Here is a 19,669-nt window from a genome sequence, read left to right as displayed (position 1 = left end):
GTCTCTTTAAAATGCCTTTTCCTGGCATCCTACTGCACAAACCAATTACCTGCTGTGTTCCCCAGTCTGACTTGAAGCGCGGATATGGGGATCAACCAGCGAAATTTAAATGGATCCAAGTCGGCAGAGCCATGTGCAGGCCGGGAATTCGAGGGCTGGAATATAAAAGCCGCCCCCCCCACCAAAAGGTGTTAGAACATGCTCTCACCCAGAGAGGAGGTGTGCAGGGAGCAGACTTTAAGGTCTCCCCGTGGGCAGGGCTGCCGCGGCTGTGTGAGTGTTCAGGGTGCAGAACCAGATCGGGTCGGGTGTGCTCCCAGTTCTCAAAGAGCTCACGGAGTGCTCGGGGAGAGGGCAGAGCCGTAGTTAGGGGGACAGAGACTTCTAGACAAGCAAGAATGACAACCAAGCCTTCTGTGTCCTCACTGCCTCTGAACGGTCATGACTCTGATGGCTTATTAGCTGATTCAGCTAAGCTGTTGGGTTTGTTTTGAGCCAAGGTAAAAGTGATCTGAAAACAACCAAAGTTACGCGGTCTGTCATGTGTACGGAACAAACATGGGCCGTTTTCAGGGATGTGAAAGCTGATTTTCTACGTAAGCCCAGCACAGGTTATTTGGCTCTATCTTCTTTTAAAACAGATGTCATTTGTGGGGAGAACAAGAAGTCACCCTGAGTATCTGAGCAGGTTAGTCACCCCAGGAATAAGTCACATTAGTCAAGCGAGGCCGTGGCACTGAGCAGGCTTCTCAGCTCAACGCTGCTAGGAACAGGGAGCCCTGGAAAGGTGGCTGTGATCACAATTACTTCTCGTCTTACCAGTTTCTTCTTCAGTTTGCAGTGTTCTTTATAAACCAGTATGACAGCTCTCTTAAAGACTACGGAAAGGAAAAGAAAAAGTATTTCATTGTTTTATACGGATTTTGTCCCAAGGCTGAACTAAGTAAGGCTGAATGGTTTTTTGTTTTTTTTTTTAATCTGGACATTTATGGGAAATATCCAAATTTAAAAAAAAATTTAATGTTTATTATTGAGAGACAGAGACAGGGCACTTGTGCGGTAGGGGCAGAGAGAGAGGGAGACACAGAATCCCAAGCAGGCTCCAGGCTCCAAGCTGTCAGCACAGAGCCCGAAGTGGAGCTTGAACTCATGAACCGTGAGATCATGATGTGAGCCAAAGTTGGACACTTAACCGACTGAGCCACCCAGGTGCCCCGAAGCTGAATGTTTTAAAAGAACAAAGCTCTTCAAACTTCTGAAGCTCCAAGACCCCATTATGCCGGCACAGGAGTGAATAAATGATACTTCCCTCTGGTCATATTTGAATTACGCAGGTATACCCGCTCACCTAAAAGCAATTATCTGGGGGCGCCTGGGTAGCTCAGTAGGTTGAGTGTCCGACTCTTGATTTCGTGCCGTCAGCACAGAGCCTGCTTGGGATTCTCTCTCTTCCCGCCCCCCCACCCCACCCTCTGCCGCTCACACGGGTGCACTCTCAAAATAAACATTTAAAAAATAAGAATGGTTATCTGAAGTAGATCTTGGCAGTTTTTAAAAAATTCTTGTTTTATTTCACTGAACTCTGAGGACATGGTGTTCATGTCGGTGAGAACACAGGGTCTATACTGGGTCTCAGTGAGAATTAAGACATTTTGAAAAGCGGCAAACAATTAAGATAACAGGTTTCAAAATAGCCTCAAGAGATCTGTTCCTGTAACATTTGGCCAGAACCACTAAGGCAAGCAGAAGGGAGAACAAGATCATGAGTATGCACAAGTGACAGCATTTCACACGGCTGGAGGCTGGCTCTGTGAAGTCAAAAGCCCTTATGACAGTGATTCTAACTCTCGGAAACCCGGAGTTAGCCGGCCTGGCGGCTTTAGGAAGTTCTTCATCGCCACCAGCCTTTTGTAAGTTTATGCGCTTTCGAATGGCATACTAACCAAACACTGTGAGCTCGAGGTCCTTTCTGGTTTTTCCTAGAGACAGAAATGGATTCAACCAGGAGACTGCAGAGTGCATCAGAAGCTCCCCCATGGAAAGTTCTGTCACCTGTTTCGTAAAAACGAGAGACAAAGACATGGAGACCGCGGGGGGTAGACCGTCTCCCGTTGGGAGTGTGAGTCACATACGTGTGTCACCGTATACTGGTGACTGCCAAAATGCAAGCACCCTCGATCTATTATGGCCCCTGTAAACATGGGGCCTTCAAATAGCGTAAGTTTTGAAAATACGAGCGACGCATCAAACTGTCTGAAAAAGAAGCTAACTGGGAAGGCATTTTGTTCAGTGCACACGTCGTATGTGGGTGAGACACGCCTCGTGACCTACTCCACGGTGCCAATTCCCTGACGGTTCAAGGCTCTCCTAAGTTGTCCTAATATTTACCTGGGGCTCTAGTGCACTCACCAGCCCCGAGCCACAAACTGCTCTGGGCCTGCAAATCAAGAGGCACCAGCGCAGTTGAAACTAATAAAAAAACTCAACTCCAGCTGTTTTCTGTCCTTGCCTTTTTCTAGTGAAACTATGTTCCCTCTGACATGTAGCCTTTAAAAGCTCAAGATCCTGATTTAGTAATCAGCCAGAAAAGAGAGCGAGAGAGAGATGGTGTCACTCTAGGGACAACTAGTTCTGTAAGTAAGGAGGTGGCCACCGACGTCAGATGCGAAGGAAGAAAAGCGGAAAAGCCCTAGGTGTACTCATCCGGTCTCTGCCAGCTTGCGCCCTCCATAGATGCACCGGCCTCTGGACTTAGTCTTGCCTCCTGCCCCAAGGAAAGGGAGGAGGAGGGAGGGACGAGCTAAATGAGATTTAGTTTCTTCTGTACAGTGTTAAGGTGACATAAGGTTACATTCTCAAACCGGTGTCATGAATTTTATGTCACATTTACACTTAAATGGTGTGGCTTATCGTAAGCACTTAGATCAAAGAAACTTTAGGCCCACCCTCCTCCAGGAGAGCCCGAACAGGGCGGCCTGCTCTGGACGGTGCCAACGGATTCAGTGAACAAACGCATCACGCTTCTCAGGATCCGGAAGTCCCACTGACCTCCTTCTCTGTTCCACTCTGCTCCGCCACGAGCTGGTCAAACACGGTCCCGTAATCCTCATAGACCTTCTGCATCTCATTGATGTGGCTTGCTACTTTTTCCATCGCTTTTAGTGCCTCTGAAAAGTAGGAAATCGTCATTTTATTAATTTTAAGGCCTACCAACAGTGGTAAGTTCAAGATTCCGGCCAGGACTCGAGGCTTTCCTTACTAACAGAAGCATTCCTCAGGTAGGGCTCAAACAGCCCACTGCCATCTAGTCATTACAACAAAGAACCACAGACTGGCCTTCCACTCTGGTTTTCTTCGGAATGAGGCAACACAAGGTATCGCTCATAATAAATGCGAACGCTGATTGGGCACTTTCCACTTAGCAGGTGCTCTGATGGGTGGTTTATGTGAATCATCTCCTTTAATCCCCACTCGGTCACTGTAGGAACTGCAGTCGCCATGTGTGAAACGAGGCCGGGAAGAGGGGCCCCGCGGGCTGGCGGCTGGCAGCCGTCGCATTCACGAGCGCTGCCTCTGTCTCCTCACCTGTTAGGTGGTAGTGCTCCTCGCTCTCGTGGTCCGTCAGCGACACCAGCTCCCTGAGCAGCAGAGGGTACTTGAGCACCCTCTGAACTGGCTTGATGAGGTAGGACTCGAGGGTGGAGGAATGCTGTTTGGTGGGATTCCGGGCGTCCAGAAAAGCCTTGAAGGCTTGATCAGTTTTAGCTACAAGCAGGTGGGGAAAAGACCCTTAGAAGAGCACAGCAGCGTGAACGAAACCCGACTTCATTTCGTTTCTAATGCAGTCCCAGATCGTCTATTCAACAGCCCTCCCAATGGCGTTCTTTACAAAAACCCAAATGCTTCAGTGGGCCCGGCACCCAGCCGTCAACACGGATTCGGCATCACAGCTCTGGGGCCAATCCCACCGGCAAAGGGAGTTTACATAGGCCAGAGAGGAACACCAAGTCGAAATGCAGGAATGTCTGACTTTCGAGGCATATTCACATGCAAACCCATGAGAGAGATTGTTCTAGGTGCCTAAAAAGTGAGTTTCAACCAATTCACAAAGCCATGAAAACGTATCATCCTATATCCTGTTCTACAGAAGAATCCCATAGCAAAATAAACCAGTATTCCACCCCACAACCACCATTCTAGCACAGATTGTTACTTATTCTGTACACTTAGGGGTTATCTTTTTTTTTTAAGTTCATTTATTTTGAGCAAGAGAGCACAAGTGGGGGGCTTCGTGGGGGGGGGGGGTGGGAGAAGAGAGAGAGAGGGAGAGAGAGAATCAGAATCCCAGGCAGGCTCCACACTGTCAACGCAGAAGCCTGACGTGGGGCTTGAACTCACAAACCGTGAGATCATGACCTGAGCCGAATCAAGAGTCGTACGCTTAGCTGACTGAGCCACCAGGTACCCCTATCTTTCTTTTAAAATAAATTGATAAGCACTGCTGCCTTCACCTCCACAGCTCTGAGCGGTCCAATCCTTCCACCACATGGCACCTCTGTGGGCAGTGAACACTCCCTGTGTTCAGAGTCTGACATCACGAAGAGCATGCACGGGAACCCAACTCCATTTAGTTTCGAGAGAGCCAACGGATGCACAAGTGGCTGCTTTGGATTCCACCTGCTGACCCTGGGTGACCATCTGTTTGGAATTCAGGCAATTTGAATGAAATTACACCCTCACCTGGGGTTCTGTTCCAAAGGCAAAACCTACAACTTCTAGGAGGTGCGGTACCATTTTGAATGTGACTACCCAAGTGGATGGCGAGACGATCCTTCAGAACCGAGCAAAGCGTTGGTGATGCGCTAACGTTACTGTGTATTGACCTTCAAGAAGAAGGCGTTTCTGGGAGGAAACGCCAATGGACTCAGGTCTCTGTTTAAACAAGTACAAGAGGCAGATTTGGGCTGGAGCTCGTTGACTCCCGGCACTTCGAGACTCCGTTTCTTAAACCTGAGCCTGGTCTTCCACGAAACTGGAAAGATCCAGATGTAAACCAAATGGCCGGGGCGCATCTGTGGAGCCGGCTAATGCTCAGAGTGTTGGAATAAACCTCCACATGCCTTCCATGATACCGCAGAGTCTGTTCCCTGGTCTGGAGAAAGAAACACTGAACAACCACCGTGAGATCCTTTCTGACAATGCCATTTAGAAGCATATGACAGACAGGAGGGGGCTTAGAACTGAGCTTGGCGGCTACTGCCGTGTTGATGCAACTAAGAAACGTTCAAATACAGAAGAGTTCTGTCCCAGAAGAGAGCCCTGACTCACTGGCTTCTAGAGTGGTAGCGAATTATAACGGGAGTGAACCGCATGAGGCCACTTGTATTTCTAAAGAAGGCATTCAAATCCTGGGGGGGGTAGGGGCAGGGGGGAGTCATTTTGATCCTAGGAATTGAAGACATGATAACAGTTGAGGTTTCAGCAGGTTCGGGTCTTATCCCCCAGTTCACACCGGAGAAGTCAGGCAGCCTGGTAACCTGGTCTGGAGACGGTTCTGATGAACGTAAACAGGACTGCACACATTTTCATAAGATGCCTGTACTGTCCGAGCCTCAGACACTCCCGTATTTGTTTGATGTTCTCCATACAAACCGAATCGTCGCTGCTCACGACCTCAAGTCCTGTGCCGGCATCACTGATTTTTCCTCCTCTGATCTTTGCCACCAGAAACGTATGAGAGTTCCAAAGACTGGGACAGAGAAGCATCTTCAGAGAGAGACCGATTTGAGAACTGTCCTCTCATACGTGAAGATATGTGTGTAACTGAGAGAAGCCTCAGCAACAGAGCCACCTCAGGGAAAGCAGCGTTCCTGGTCTGGGTATTACCAGACCGGATCGAACAGCAGGTTAACGGGACGGTGATGGTAACTGTGCCGCAACATTCCCCACAATATGCGTGCACCTAAAGGAGGTCACGGCTGTCATCAGATCTCTGAATACACTTCCCAAGCTGGGCTGACGGGCTGGCCCGTCACCGAAAGCCCAGGTGGCTCAGGGCGCGGGCCGTGTGCCTAAACCTGACCCGCTGCCGGGCAGGAATCCGCACTCAGGCATCTCTCTCAGTTCCACAGAGTGATGTCTGATGGCAGCACGAAAGGGAAGAGTGAGGGGGTCAACCACGCAGGTCTACGCAGACAAAAGAAAATGAGAATCTTCAGTTAAAGCCACTAGAATAAAGTGAGATGATAAAAATGTGGAGAGAGGCACCTGGATGGCTCAGTTGGTTAAGCGTCCGACTCTTAATTTCAGCTCAGGTCATGATCTCATGGGTTGTGGGACTGAGCCCCACAAATCAAGCTCTGTGCTGACAGCACGGAGCCTGCTTGGGATTCATTCTCTCCCTCCCTCCCTCCCTCTCTCCCGCCCCACCAGCTTGCTCTCTTTCTCTCAAAATAAATTAACATTAAAAAAATTTTTTTTAAGTGGAAAGATGAAAGGTATTTCAGTGAGAGGGTGTGGGCTGTTAAATGTTAGTTTTTTCCTGGTTCCACAAAAAAGGCTTTAAGTTTAGTTAACACTTCTTATGAGCGCAGTGATTCCTTGGGCGTGAGAAGGTTAACAAGGAAGAAACAAAACAGCATAGTGTTTTCTGTCCCCATCCAGGGGCTCATGGTTCTGAGTTTTTAGATCAAGGCATTTGGTAAAAAAGAATCCAGAAGTAACTGAACAGCAAAGTGACACATGGGAAAGAAATTTCTCTGCTCTTAGGACATATGTTCACTGTTGCCAATAAACTGAAATAAACCGAAAAGTTTCCCTTTAGTATCTCTCAATTTCAAGGTCAAGAACGGAGCAGGATCCATCAAAACTGCATTTATCCCTACTTATTACATGCAAATTTACTCTGTTAACAATTTAAAAAAAAAAGCACAGATATAAAGGTATGAGCAACTTACCTCGCTCTAGAACCTTCTGTACTTTGATATGATTAGCACAGAACCCGCTGTACAGTTTAAAATGGTCCGCGTAATAAAGGAAAGAGCCTCCAAGGGAAAACAGTAGTTTCTAGAAGGGGAAGAAAAGTCACATTGGTCATGGTTTACTCAACGTCTGCCGGCCCTGGCGTGGCCTCTGACTACTTCAGCGCATCCGTGGCATCTTTCAGACACCAGAGCACTAATGCCTCAGAAAATCACCAAATGAAATAAGCCCAAGACTGTGCCATTTTCACGGCAGACGGAGAACAGTCTGGTGTTTCCCTCACAGATCTTTAGTTTGATTGAAAGCTTTCTGGCAGCCGAGCCTACTGACACTACAGGCAAAGGGCAAGAAAGAAAGTTCTACAAAAATACACCTGACAGAATGGGATACGAATGACCCGAGAGGATAACTAATCAAGCCAACTCTGCCTTACTCGGGACAAATGCTCTCGTCTGGGTACCGCCCTGCCCCCCTCCTACCGTCTGCCTCCTTTCCTTCCCCAGAGGGGCTCCTTCCGGGTCCCGGATGCTCACACTGGAGACGGGCTCCACAGAAGAGAGGGCTCCCTCAGTACCACCGACCCGTGTCACAGGACCCATGTCCCCGGGTCACAGGACCTTGTGAAAATGAAGGCTGAGACTCAGGGCCAGCGCTCCCGCTTCGCAAGCAAACCCCCTACGTATCCCTCAGCGGACTTGAGTGAAGAGCGTGGTCACGGTCAGCCACCAGGCCGACTCCACAAAACCTGGGCCACCCAGACTTCTGCTTAAGGGGTCACTCAAGTAAAAATGTAGCCTCTCAGCAGCTGCCACAGGAAACAGTGCAACGAAAGCACTGAACTTACCTCGTCAGCAGTCAAGGGACACTGTCTTTTCCAAGGGCGGACGCCGCACTCTGCCCACCCGGTTCTGCTTTAAACCGAAGTCAAAACTACTTACTCTAAACTGTGACGGAGTTTCAAGGGTGTTCAAGTCAGAGGCGGCTGAAATCCCGTCCTCCAGAGTCTCCAGAAACACCTTCTGAAAGTCCAGCATCTCTGGCAAGCTGCCGAACAGTGACTCCATCTACATGAAGGCCGGGATTGAACAGAGGGCATCAGCGGTGGGGGTGGAGAGGGGCCGCCCCAACAAATCCCCAGTCCTTCGGGGAGCAGCAGACAGAAGTAAATCCTTGAACGAAGGCAGCATATTCCCTCTGGGACACCGTCTGTACACAGGGGTTTACAGCTCCAGCTCCGGCAGTTCCAAACTAACTTTTTAAACGGATGGAACCTTTTCAGGATTCAAACTGGTAAACAACGGAAGTCAGTAGCAAAGAACCCGTTACGGAGATTGAACACGAACAAGTCATGGATTAAGGGGTGACTTTGGGCCACACTTCCTACAAAAAGGGCGTGACTGTCCTGCATTTACAAACTCTTGCCGCTGGGCCTCACGTGGCAGAGGCCACATAAAGGGCTTTGGAGGAGGCCACGCTTGGTCCCTCTGACGATGCTTAAGTCCCGTGTGTTCTCTGGGGAATCAGGAGATACAACCTCCGGGGAGGTCCACTAAAGGGCAAACAGAGACTAACCTGTGCATTAGTGGACAGCGGGGGGGTGGGGGAGGCGGGGGACCAATTACCTCGTCTTGGGTGAGAAAGGTCTCATTCTGAAGTGGCTCCAAATATAATTCAAAGAGGCAGCTCAGATCCTGAAACGTGGAAGAAAAGAGTCTTTATCACTCATGTCTCCAAAATACCCAAGAGTTTCCAGCAACCCTGACCACAGCTCCAGACTCCCACTGGGAATGATGGAATCGTGTCTTGTTGCAATTCATGACCCTAAAAGTGGTTACTATCAGGGGCGCCCGGGCGGCTCCATCGGTTAAGTGTCTGACTGCGGCTCAGGTCATGATCTCATGGGTCATGATCTCATGATCTCTGACAGCTCAGAGCCTGGAGCCTGCTTCGGATTCTGTGTGTGTGTGTGTGTGTGTGTGTGTGTGTGTGTGTGTGTGTGTGTGTGTGTGTGACTCTTTGCCCCTCCCCCACTCATGTTCTCTCAAAAATAAACATTAAAAAAATTAAGTAACTAAATAAATAAAACTGGTTACTCTCATTTCTGCCCTAATTCACACGGGCTAATCCCGCAGTACACGCAGCAGCTGGGTCACCTACTCTGCTTAGACAGCTTGGTGACAGAGCCACTCCTTCTGTGGACCGGTGCAAGGGGGCATCCGCCTCCCCTCGGAGAAGGGGAGCTCTGGCGAGGCACTTCTGTCGGGCATGAGCACCCCTGCCGGCTCCCCTGGCTTCCTCCTCTCTACCGGGGAGCATGGTGACAGCCCCACCACGGAGCTGAGAAGGACAGGGCAAGACCTGGGAAGCTCTTCAACTCTGGGGTTGACGCATTAGCAGAATTTCGAACTCCCGTATTCAAATGCAAGAAAAAATGTCCAAGGATCAGCGGCCTATAATCTAGGCCATATTTGAGCCCCCAGTACACCGGGCCCCAGTAGTATGGAACAGTGGGAGTTGATGGCATTTATACAACTCCCAAAATGGTTTATTTGTGATAATTTGAAGCCAAGACCAGGATATAATTTTGTAATAGGAAAGATTTTTTTTCTTGTTTCGCTTATTCTGAAGAATTTTGAGTACGAAAACATGAAGTGACCGGCTACAAAGTCCGTTACTTTGCTCTCTCATTTTACAATGGAGAAATCGAGACCCAGAGAGCTTTCCGTAAGAGCCCGAAGCCTCCAGAACCTTATGGCATAGATTCTGGGAGCAAGTAGACAGGCCTGGGAGGCCTTTTACTATTTCGCAACGAACAGCTCCCTGGCCTTTCCTCCCTCACCATCCTCCCCGGCGACTGCTTCCGAGCAGGGAGGTGTGCTGAGTTACTGAACCGTATCTCGAGGGAACACACAAAGGCTGAAAATTCCAAGTTGCACACATGCAGGGATCAAGGTTAGACGAACAAGTAAAATCCCGTGTTAAATGTCAGCCACGAAAAGAAACCACAAAATAAAAACGGTGTGTGTGCGAATCACAAGAGCCACCGGGTGCTGGTTATTTTGTGAGAGACAGTGACAGGCTGCCCTCTTCCCTCGTGCGGCCGGTGCTGCTCGGCGGGACTTACACGCCTCGAGCAGGCAGGCGCGGAGCCGCGGGGCCGGACAGCTGCAGCCCTAAGGGAACAAAGTGCAGGTTTCTTGCAGAGAGAAGGGTCCTTCCTGTCTAGCTCACCCACAACGTCCACCCTTACACCCTACCAGCATCTCAGGGAAACCAGCCTCCCGTGCGGCCTCACGGTAAAACAGAACATCAGCGACAACAGGAAGGGGACTTCAAGGAATTCTGCCCTTGAATCTCGGTGGAAAGCTCATGGCCACCCTCAAGAGGCCGGAGGGTCTCTTGAAGCCTCAAACTACAGCGCACAAAGCTGCTTGGGAGAGGCCATCACGGTCACAGGAAGATCCAGAAATCTAGTCTGAGCTCCCCAACGTTCACATCATCCGCAGGACAACACATAACAGGACGTGAAATTAAACTGTCAACTCCATAGCTTTCTTTTCTTCTCTACGGGACCAAAAAGAAGGGGCTCTGGGTAGTTTTCCTGGGCTACCTGTGTATGAGGCCTTCAGTAAAGCCCAGATAAAATGACAGGGACACTAATGAAAGGGGAAGCTCAGGCCCGTCTCGCGGAGAAATAAGGTGACAGCTGTGTTTGTGTGTGCACGCACCTGTGCAGGAACAAGGGCACGCCCGTCTGAGACCCGGGAGGACGGAGGTGGAGGGGACGGCCCCAGGCCAGGCCGCTGCACCGAGGCAAAGCCAGGCGGGATCCTCTGCCCACTGCCCTGTGCCCTGCTGCTTCCAGAACTGGCCAACGAAGTGAGCTTACGGTACTACCCGAGCCTCAGCAAATACTTAAAGCAAAAGAACTCTGTCTTCCCTTCCCAGGCTCCAGTGCTCTTCGTAAAATATGTCTCTCAAACTATAGGGGCGCCCGGGGGGCTCGGCCAGTTAAGCGTCCGACTTGGGATTTTGGCTCACAGTTTGTAAGTTCAAGTCCCGCACGGGGCCCCATACCCACAGTGTGGAGCCTGCTTGGGATTCTCATTCTCATTCTCTTCCTCCCTCCCTCCCTCCCTCTCAAAATAAATAAATAAAACTTTTTAAAAATGTGTCTCGAACTACTTACTGGGGGCTTCAGAGATAAATAAGTGAATGCTTCGGGTGCCGAAGATTCTCAGCAACCACCCGTCCGCACGGGCGTGGGAGCGGCCACGTGTAGGCCAGCTGCTCCAGCGTGGGACTCTGTCCCGCACAGTGACCTCCACCAGGCAGGTCTGGGGGCCACAGCAACAGTCTCCTGGGAGCAAGCTGTTCCCCAGTCCCTCCTCCCCTAAGTGCTCTCCGGCCCCCTCCGACTCCACCAGCAGACTCTCTTCCCACAGACTGCAGACGATGAGCTAGAACATGTTTCCATAGTGAAAGCTACCGTGGTAACCAAGGGAGCCGAGGAGCCGATCCTTCCGGGCCCTCCCAGCTCCTGCACCCTCGCCCCCTCCCCAGCGGCAATTCACCACTTCGAGGGGCAGGGGGCTCTGTCAGGAGTGCTGGGCTTCGGGGCGCATGCCACCCGGGGGCCCCCGCCCACATACCGCTGGCCGCCGCGGGGACACAGAGCCGGCAAGAACGTGCATAGTCGCCCGTTACCTTCACGTAGGACTTCTCCGTGTCCATCAGCTCCTGGATGACTTTCCGGAGGCGATCCGCGTCGGAGAGGTGGCGAGCCAGCGGCCTCGGAGGTGGCTCCCGGGTCCCCCTCGGCCCTTCCATGCCGGTGGTGTGCGAGTCGTTGAAACTCCTACACAGCGCAGCGATCTGTTCGGCGCTCTGGGAAGCGGAAAGACGGGGAAGGTGACGTTCGGGGCGCGCTCCGTTTTGGCAGCTTCCCGGCCAGGACGCAGGCGGTGCTGGTCCCTGCCCAGCACCCTCTCGGGGACCTCGGGGTGGGGGGGCGACAACCTAGCACAGCCGGGTTCATTCATCTCGGACCGCTCTGGCTACCGTTTAAGGTAACGGGAGTGAAGACAGGGTATCTACGCGGGATGCGTTTCTGTTGTCAGAAGAGAACAGATGGCTCTTTCGTACCAAAACGAGAAAACACGGCACAGGTTGACCCTCGCTAACGGAGTTGAGGTGGCTCTCAAACCAAGACCGCGGCTTTCTCGGAGCCTGCTGGGGAGCCCCCCGGGAGGCGGCGGCCCGATGGCCTCGGGAACGGCGTGACTGCGCGAATTTCGGGGCGACCTGGCCACAGGGGCTCGCGGCCCTGCCCCCCCGTCCAGTCCCCAGCCCCGCGGGCTCGCGCCAACAGAACACGAGTGAGCGGTTAGAGCGGCTGCACCTGCCAGGCTGGGCCGGGTGGGGAGGCAGGGACGTCCCCTACCCTGCAGGGGGCGGGGGCAGAGCCCCACGGAGGGTGCAGACAGGAGCAGGTGACCAGGCCACCCCGGCAAGTGCCGGACAAGAGGGCTGAGCAGGCTTCTTGGGAGGCTTCGGGATAGTGGGGGCAGTCACACACCAAGGGGACGAGAGGAGTGGGAACGTCTGGGGACCGAGAGCCTGCAGCGCGAGCTGCTACTCGGATTCCAGCACAGCGATGACAAAGGTTCTTGAGGAGGGCCCCCTCGCCCTGCCTGACGTCGTGGCTTCAAGGTTCACACGGGTCTCCTCCTGTATGTCTCCACGGTGCCTGGAGCATCACCAGCCTACACTCGGCGTCCTCTAACTTGCCTCTCTCTCCACCCCACCCCCGCACAGGCTCCAGCCCACTTAGCACCTGCCGGAGAGTAAGCCCGCCAAGGGCAGGGCCCGTGCCCGTCACTGCCCCGAGTGCCCAGCAAGCCCTCAGCTCCCCCCCACCGCACGGCAGTGTTACCGAGTGACAAAGCAGTGGTCCTGGTACACGTGACGAGCATCCACCCGTCGCTGGCAACTTGCCGTCCCTCCCGCAAACTCCCCCTCCTTCGGCGTAAACGCCTTCATCCCCGATCCGTCCCTCCGGCCGTGGTCAAAAGCCGAGCTTGTCAGGACCATCTCTTAATGTGGAATTCATCCTCTCGGGGACGCTCAGAACATGAACAACTCACACAAGCGTGTGTCACTCAACCGCAGTGGCCCAACGCACACCTGTTAAAAAAGCTGGCGCCTGACGACCTGAAGTGCCTCGGAGGAAAAACAGGGCACTGCCGCCCTCCCTGGTCCCCCTCCCGGCTCTACCCGCAACACTGACCTTCCAGTTCATCTTCCAAGCTCAGCGGGCGTCACCCGAGGGCCTGCTCTGCCTCCAAAAGGAAGACAGACAGGTCCTGCCCGAGGCGATCACATAAGAAACCCCAAAGCGCAGCCAAGGGCAGAGTGAAAACCAGCCCAAGCTTGTGCGGAGCAAACGAAAGGGGGAAGACGCGGCAAAGCAACGGGAATCCCTCTGCTGTATGCAAGGCTTCAGGGAAGAAATGGGTCGTCCCAGGGTCCTGGCAGGAACACACGCGCTCCAAGGAAGAGCCAAGAATGAGCCGGAAGTGCAGTGAGGAATGAGCAGGTAACGTAAAGACCCCAGCTCAGGGGAGTGACCGCGAGCCTCCTCTCCACCCAGATGTCTGCGAGGAGGGCCCCCCAGTCTGCTGGGCCCTTTAAACAGAATCATTTCTCTTTTATTTTCACGTAAATCTTGGTGCCAAAGTTCAATCAACCACACAGCCGGTACTGGGCTTCCAAAGAGCCCATGGTGAGTTCCAGCCCCTGAGCTGTGCTGACAGCTCAGAGCCTGGAGCCTGCTTCAGATTCTGTCTCCCTCTCTCTCTGCCTCCTCCCCGGCTCATGCTCACGTGCTCTCTGTCTCTCCCTCTCAAATATAAACATTTAAAAAATTGCATCTTGAGGGGCGCCTGGTGGCTCAGTCAGTTAAACAGCCAACTTCGGCTCAGGTCATGATCTCACAGTTCGTGAGTTCGAGCCCCGCGTCACGCTCTGTGCTCAGAGCTCAGCCTGGAGCCTGCTTCTGACTCTGTGTCTCCCTCTCTCTCTGCCCTTACCCTGCTCATGCTCTGTCTCAAAAATAAACAAACATTAAAAGAAATGCATCTTGATTTATCAAAACGCCTCATTTCATGTTTAAAACCACATCTTATGATTCATTGCTGAAGAGATTCCAGCACTGTTCAGCCATGCCCTAAAAGCCAAATGACAGATAGTAAAAGCCAAATAGAACACTGTAGCCAAAAGGCGGCTTTTCTCTCTTCCGGGATGTGAGCATCATTAAGGAGCCCTAGGAAGTACAAGGAAACCACTCCAAGTTGTGTGCACCCCCTTTCCAGGGCACCTCAACCCTGGCCACGCATGAGCTTCGTTTCGGGAGCTTTAAGAAACACCCATGGCTAGATCAACTGGTTCACAATCCACACGTGAAGCCCCTTGTAAGAGTATTGTCTTGATTTTTTTTTTAAATGTTAATGTTTGTTTATTTTTGAGAAAGAGACAGAGCACGAGTGAGGGAGAGGCAGAGAGAGAGGGAGACACAGAATCTGAAAAGCTCCAGGCTCTGAGCTGTCGGCAGAGAGCCTGACGCGGGGCTCGAACCCATGAACCGGGAGACCGTGGCCTGAGCCGAAGTCGGCCACTTAACCGACTGAGCCACCCAGGCGCCGGAGTATTTTCTAAAAGCTTCCCAAGTGTGGCTAACATGTGAGCCGCGTGAGAACTACTGGTCTGCCTATCAGAATCGCGAGCAATCTCCAACTGGGCTTCCTGGGGGCAGTGCTGCCTTCAGCCTGACACGCTGTCCCCAGGGTCTGGAGTGAAGGACAGCCATATAAAAAATTTATGGACTGAGCTCCTGAGACCGAGGAAGTAGCCAGAATCACACCCATGACCCTGGTATTCCGTCCGGGTCAGGCCCTCGACAAACTGAGCTAAACAACCCCAGATGATAATGATACGGAGACTCCCAAAACTCCCTCATTTGAAATCTCTGCTACTGCTATTTGCGCCGCAAGCCCAGACAATGTCATTTTGCAATTCTGACAAGTCACAGCTTCCAGGGCTATGGAGTCTATATTAAGTTCACATACACCGCATAAAATCTGACAAAACGCACCATAAGTTAATGGCAGCTGGTGAGCTTACAGCTTCACGTTGCTGGGATGTCAGAATCACACCTAACGATGCAGTGTTAAAATAACGAGGTTTTAAAAATAAAGTATCCTTGCCATTTCCGGAAATCAGAATCCGCTTTAAGAACGCTTCTGGGAAGATGAACTTGGAAAAGTGAGTGTTAGTGGAGATCCTGAGAGCAAATGAACATCTTAAGGTACCATCAACGAAATGCTGGAGTGCTTACAAAGTCCCCTTCCTCACGCACAGCACTTTCACCACCGTCTCAGGCTGGGGGGTGGGGGTGGGGGTGTGGGGACGGGGCGGGGGGATCACTCGGGCTCAGGAGGCAGGAACTGGAACAGAAAGAAGATGGACACAGTGTGTTTATGTTGTATCTGGTTACGTTTCCGTGCCTCTATTCGTAGGGACAGGCATCAGCATTGAACGGTTAAAGGTAGAATTTGGAGTGTATCTGGTGAGCAAGTTCTAGGAGCGGGGACGACTTTGGATGGGCTGTTTTCACACCCCAAACGGTGACAGTGGGGAAAAGCACAGGCACCATTCAGAGGCCCAGGGTTCTTTCCTGGCTCCGCCCCCAGTCCTCGGCACAGTCCCGGCAACGCTCATTTCTGAGCAACTTCCCTAGTTCCCTAACCCATCTGGTAACCCAATCTGAGGATTGCCATCTGGGTCACGGAGTAAAGGGCACTCACATTTGCTGAGCACCTGCTATTCGCCAGGTAGACCCGGGCGGCGGGTGTTCTCCAGAATCTGCTGCCATTTAATCCTCTCCGTGACGGACACTGTATAAACGAGGGGCCCGGGGGTGTGGGCGAGACCCTGACGGCGCAGGGCCACCCCATCTAGCTCTGCAGGGTGCCCACCCCTCCCGGGGATCTGGCAGAGCAGGAGGCAAAGCAGATGTGCCCCTCTGCCCCTGCCCATGTGGTCACGGCGTCCTGGCCCCGACAGCATCCAAACACACTCCCGGTGTGCTTGGGATGAGGCCACCGGCCCCTGGGGGCCACCTCTGCTCGGAGAAGCAGCGTCGTTTCCACACACACAACAGCCACATCTTTTAGAAGGCTTCTCTGTACCACCGTCCCAACTCCACCCTGGGAACGCTGCTTTAAAAACGACAGGCGTTCGCCGGGCAGGGCTGTGGGTGCGTGAAGATCCCGTAGCCCGACAGTGCGTGCCCGTGCAGGGTCACGAACACCCCACCTTCGGAGGCACAGCTCAGATTAGGATTTTCCAGTTTGCAGGATCCGCGCTGAGAAACTTGGGTTCGGTGTGGACCTCCTTTTTGAAAGGAGAACACGAAATAAGTATTCTCTCTGTGAATTCCTTTCAAAACTTAAATGGAGTTTTCCCTGAAACTATGCTGTATGGAAAAGCAGGGATGCTGACCACAACGAAATTTTTTTCGGGACCTGAGCTTACACTAAGGCTGATCCCTGCTTGAAAACGATTTGATCTTATTTATAGATGAAGACCATCTCACGGAGGACTCTGGCATGAAGCGCCTAAGCGTTCTGGGGAGACACACACACACATCCCCAACAAGCAGAAAACGAACTTGACTGTGGCAATTATTTCACAATGTTTATGTCTAGCAAATCATCAAGCTGTATGCTTTGAAGACACAGTTTTCTCAATTATATCTCAATAAAATTGGGGGACAAAAGAGATCAGAACAGTTTTGGGGTTTCGTTTTGTTAGGTGTGGGTCTGCTGTTTTAAATGTATGGATAAGAGACCCTTTGCTTCCCTATACTAGGGCTGCAATGGGTCGTTCTTCCAGGAGCCCCATTCTCTCAGGAGCGGCCGCAGAACGAGGGGGATCACGCCCCACGCCCCAGATGCTCCCCGGAGCGCCTCCTTCTCAAAGCGGTTCTGCGATGACCCTTCCAACCCGGACACAGTGCAGTACTTTTTCGGCAGAAAGGTGTCGGGCCGGCTTCCTCCCGGCTTTGGATGAATAAAATCTGATCCCCTGGGCGTGACACTTTGATGTTTACTTTGCTCTTATCTGGAGACGTGGCTCCCTGAGGCTTTTCAACTTCACCCTAGGATTTGGATCTTAAAAGGAAAAAAATCACAGCGGGATAAGCACATCGCAGCGTCCAGAACTGTTTGGGAACGATGAGGGCGATTTCGCAGCTACTCCATGAGCAATCAGGAGGCCTGCACGCGGCAGGGGCCAAGCTTGGCCTGGGCTCTCCTGGCTCCATCCACGGCCAAGACCCCTCACGCAGGAACTGCCAGGACCGCAGACTGGTTCGTCACAGGCACCTAGTTGTACTACTCGGGCCCCCAAGTACTTTCAGCCTAAGAAAAAGGGCTGAAAAGCGCTGTATAATTTGGAGTAATATTTCACAGGGAAATATTAAAGGCAAGTGACCACATTTGCAGCGTGCACTTTCCATCCCCGGTTAAGGAGCATAAGGACATTACCTTGGGGGGAAGATCTGTAACGGACTTAGTGGCACGCAGACCTCAAAGGAAAGATCCCTCGTGCTAACTGTCCTGTGACGACACGTGGTGGGTCTGGCAGATCCCCAGCTGCCACCGCGTCCCCTCCCTGCACCGCACAGAACAGCAGAGACCCAGCCATCGCCGTGGACCGGATCTGGTCTGGATGACGGGCACAGGGTTTCGCTATGCCAGCATACTAAGCAGAAGAATTAGGTTCCTGCTACTGCTATTGCCCTTCAAAAAGAATGTTGGAAAAAATAAAAAGACAAGCTTCAGACTCTGGGCAAATGGCCAGTTATCAAGGGTAGCCTCTCCCTGGGAAAGTGTGGTCAGCATGGTGTGTGTTCTCATGCTGTGCACGGAAAACCTCCCGCTCGTCCTTCTGGAAGCTTCACCGGGTCTGCACGACTCAGTGATCCGAGTGCAACTATGGTGTCGGCTGTCACATCCTAGCTAATTAGTTGTCAGAAAAGTTCCCCTTAGTTTAAAAAAAAAAAAAAAAAAAGGAATAGCTAAAAATTGTACAAAGGACTTCTCAATTTACTCTGCACTTCGTTAAGGTCCCTAACTTACAGAAAGATCTAATAACACCCCCAAATGGTCTCGGCAGCGGGAATCCAGAAGCAAAGGGATAAATGGCTTCCCCGGAAGGCGGACTGGCTGAGACGGGCTTCACCCCACAGGGAGCAAGGGTGAGCCCAAGGCCCGCAGGAGCAGCCGCAGACACCCTCCAGCGCCCCCTCACAGCCAGGTCGGACTATGGGGTGGGAGCTAAGATGCATTCGAGGTGATCAAATTTCCATATGGGGGGCCTCTCTTCTTAGTGATACAATCCTTAAACAGAAAACTCTAGGGGCACCTGAGTGGCTCAGTCCGTTAAGCATCTGACTTCTGACTTCGGCTCAGGTCATGACCTCACGGGTCGTGAGTTCGAGTCCCGAGACAGGCTCTGTGCAGACAGCTCAGAACCTGGGGCCTGCTTCAGGTTCTGTGTCTCCCTCTCTCTCTGTCCCCTCCGTCGCTCACGCGCGTGTGCTCTCACTCACACTTTCTCTCAGATGTTAAAAAAAAAAAAAAACAACCTCTAGAAAAAAACAGCCTGAGGTTTTTAGATTTATCAAAATGGTACAAAAAGGATGAGGAATCACTCACACTCTGTTTTCTAGACCACAGGGTTCTCTTTCCAAAGGCAGAAGGAACGTAAACTGTAAAATTCAACGTGAGCTTATGTCACAGGAGAGCCCTTACCTTACACGGAAAGGTAAAGATGCACCTAATAAACGAGGGCACAGAAATGCACCGAGGTAGCACACGACGATCACCAGTGACGGGACAGACGAGTGCCTGCTGACTGCAGGTGGCCACGATTTAGTGCAAAGGGCAGAAAGCAGGCCTGCATTTTGGAAAGTAGCTCCTCATGGAGATCACTACGAACATACGTGCATAGATTTTCTAAAAATGGAATGATATATATCACAAATGCAGTGTTAACCAAGATATTTTTATCCTTTGGCTCATTTCAATTTTCCCTTTTACAGTGGTTTAATTTTTTAAGTATTTTTAATGAATGGACTCCTTTCCTGTCACTTTAAAAAACTGATCTGCGGTTGCAAAGGCTCGAAGGGTTCTGTTTCTATGGACACGGTGATGAACGGAAGACACAATCACTCCACTCGCAGTGCCCCAAGGCTGGCTGGGCGCGCTCTGAGCGAGCAATGCGCGATGACTGGTGCCCAAAGAGTAGGTCCTGCGGAGACAGAACAGAGACCTGCCCAGGTCGGAGCGAACCCTGACCCCACGCGCTCACGGACAAACAAGTTCTCTGAACTACACCAAGTTTGGGGCCAGAGGGAGCACGGAGCGTGCCAGCAACTGCAGGCCAGTACAGCGTGGCCAGACGGTCACGGCCAGGCAGGGGGCTGGACCTCAGGGGCGGGCAGGGTGACCTGCCGTGACACAGTGGCAATCCCTGCCACCTTACGGGGGATGGCAAGGTAGCGGTCGTGGTGGCACTGAAGACTGGGGAGCGTGCACCCCCGCGGGGCAGCCCATCACCCCCG

The 19,669-nt window shown here is 52.1% G+C and overlaps 1 protein-coding gene across 15 annotated transcripts in view; it reads right to left on the bottom strand.

Annotated features, from left to right (window-relative positions):
* Positions 1-19,669, bottom strand: part of TIAM2 (TIAM Rac1 associated GEF 2) — a 266,318-nt gene that overhangs the window by 4,126 nt on the left and 242,523 nt on the right. For all 15 annotated transcript variants that reach the window (XM_086708192.1, XM_086708191.1, XM_086708193.1 and 12 more), the window contains 9 exons: positions 11,689-11,868; positions 8,604-8,672; positions 7,920-8,045; positions 6,957-7,065; positions 3,586-3,765; positions 3,049-3,167; positions 1,944-2,052; positions 820-878; positions 50-155 (listed from right to left, as the gene is read on the bottom strand). In XM_086708192.1, coding sequence (XP_086564318.1) covers positions 50-155; positions 820-878; positions 1,944-2,052; positions 3,049-3,167; positions 3,586-3,765; positions 6,957-7,065; positions 7,920-8,045; positions 8,604-8,672; positions 11,689-11,868 — 1,057 coding nt within the window. The remainder of the gene's footprint in view (positions 1-49; positions 156-819; positions 879-1,943; positions 2,053-3,048; positions 3,168-3,585; positions 3,766-6,956; positions 7,066-7,919; positions 8,046-8,603; positions 8,673-11,688; positions 11,869-19,669) is intronic.

Source organism: Puma concolor, chromosome B2, assembly GCF_028749965.1.
Source record: "Puma concolor isolate L17-30 chromosome B2, mPumCon1.1.hap2, whole genome shotgun sequence".
NCBI lineage: Eukaryota > Metazoa > Chordata > Mammalia > Carnivora > Felidae > Puma > Puma concolor.
The sequence above is the reverse complement of the archived record's forward strand: the minus strand, read 5'-3'. Positions and strand labels throughout refer to the sequence as shown.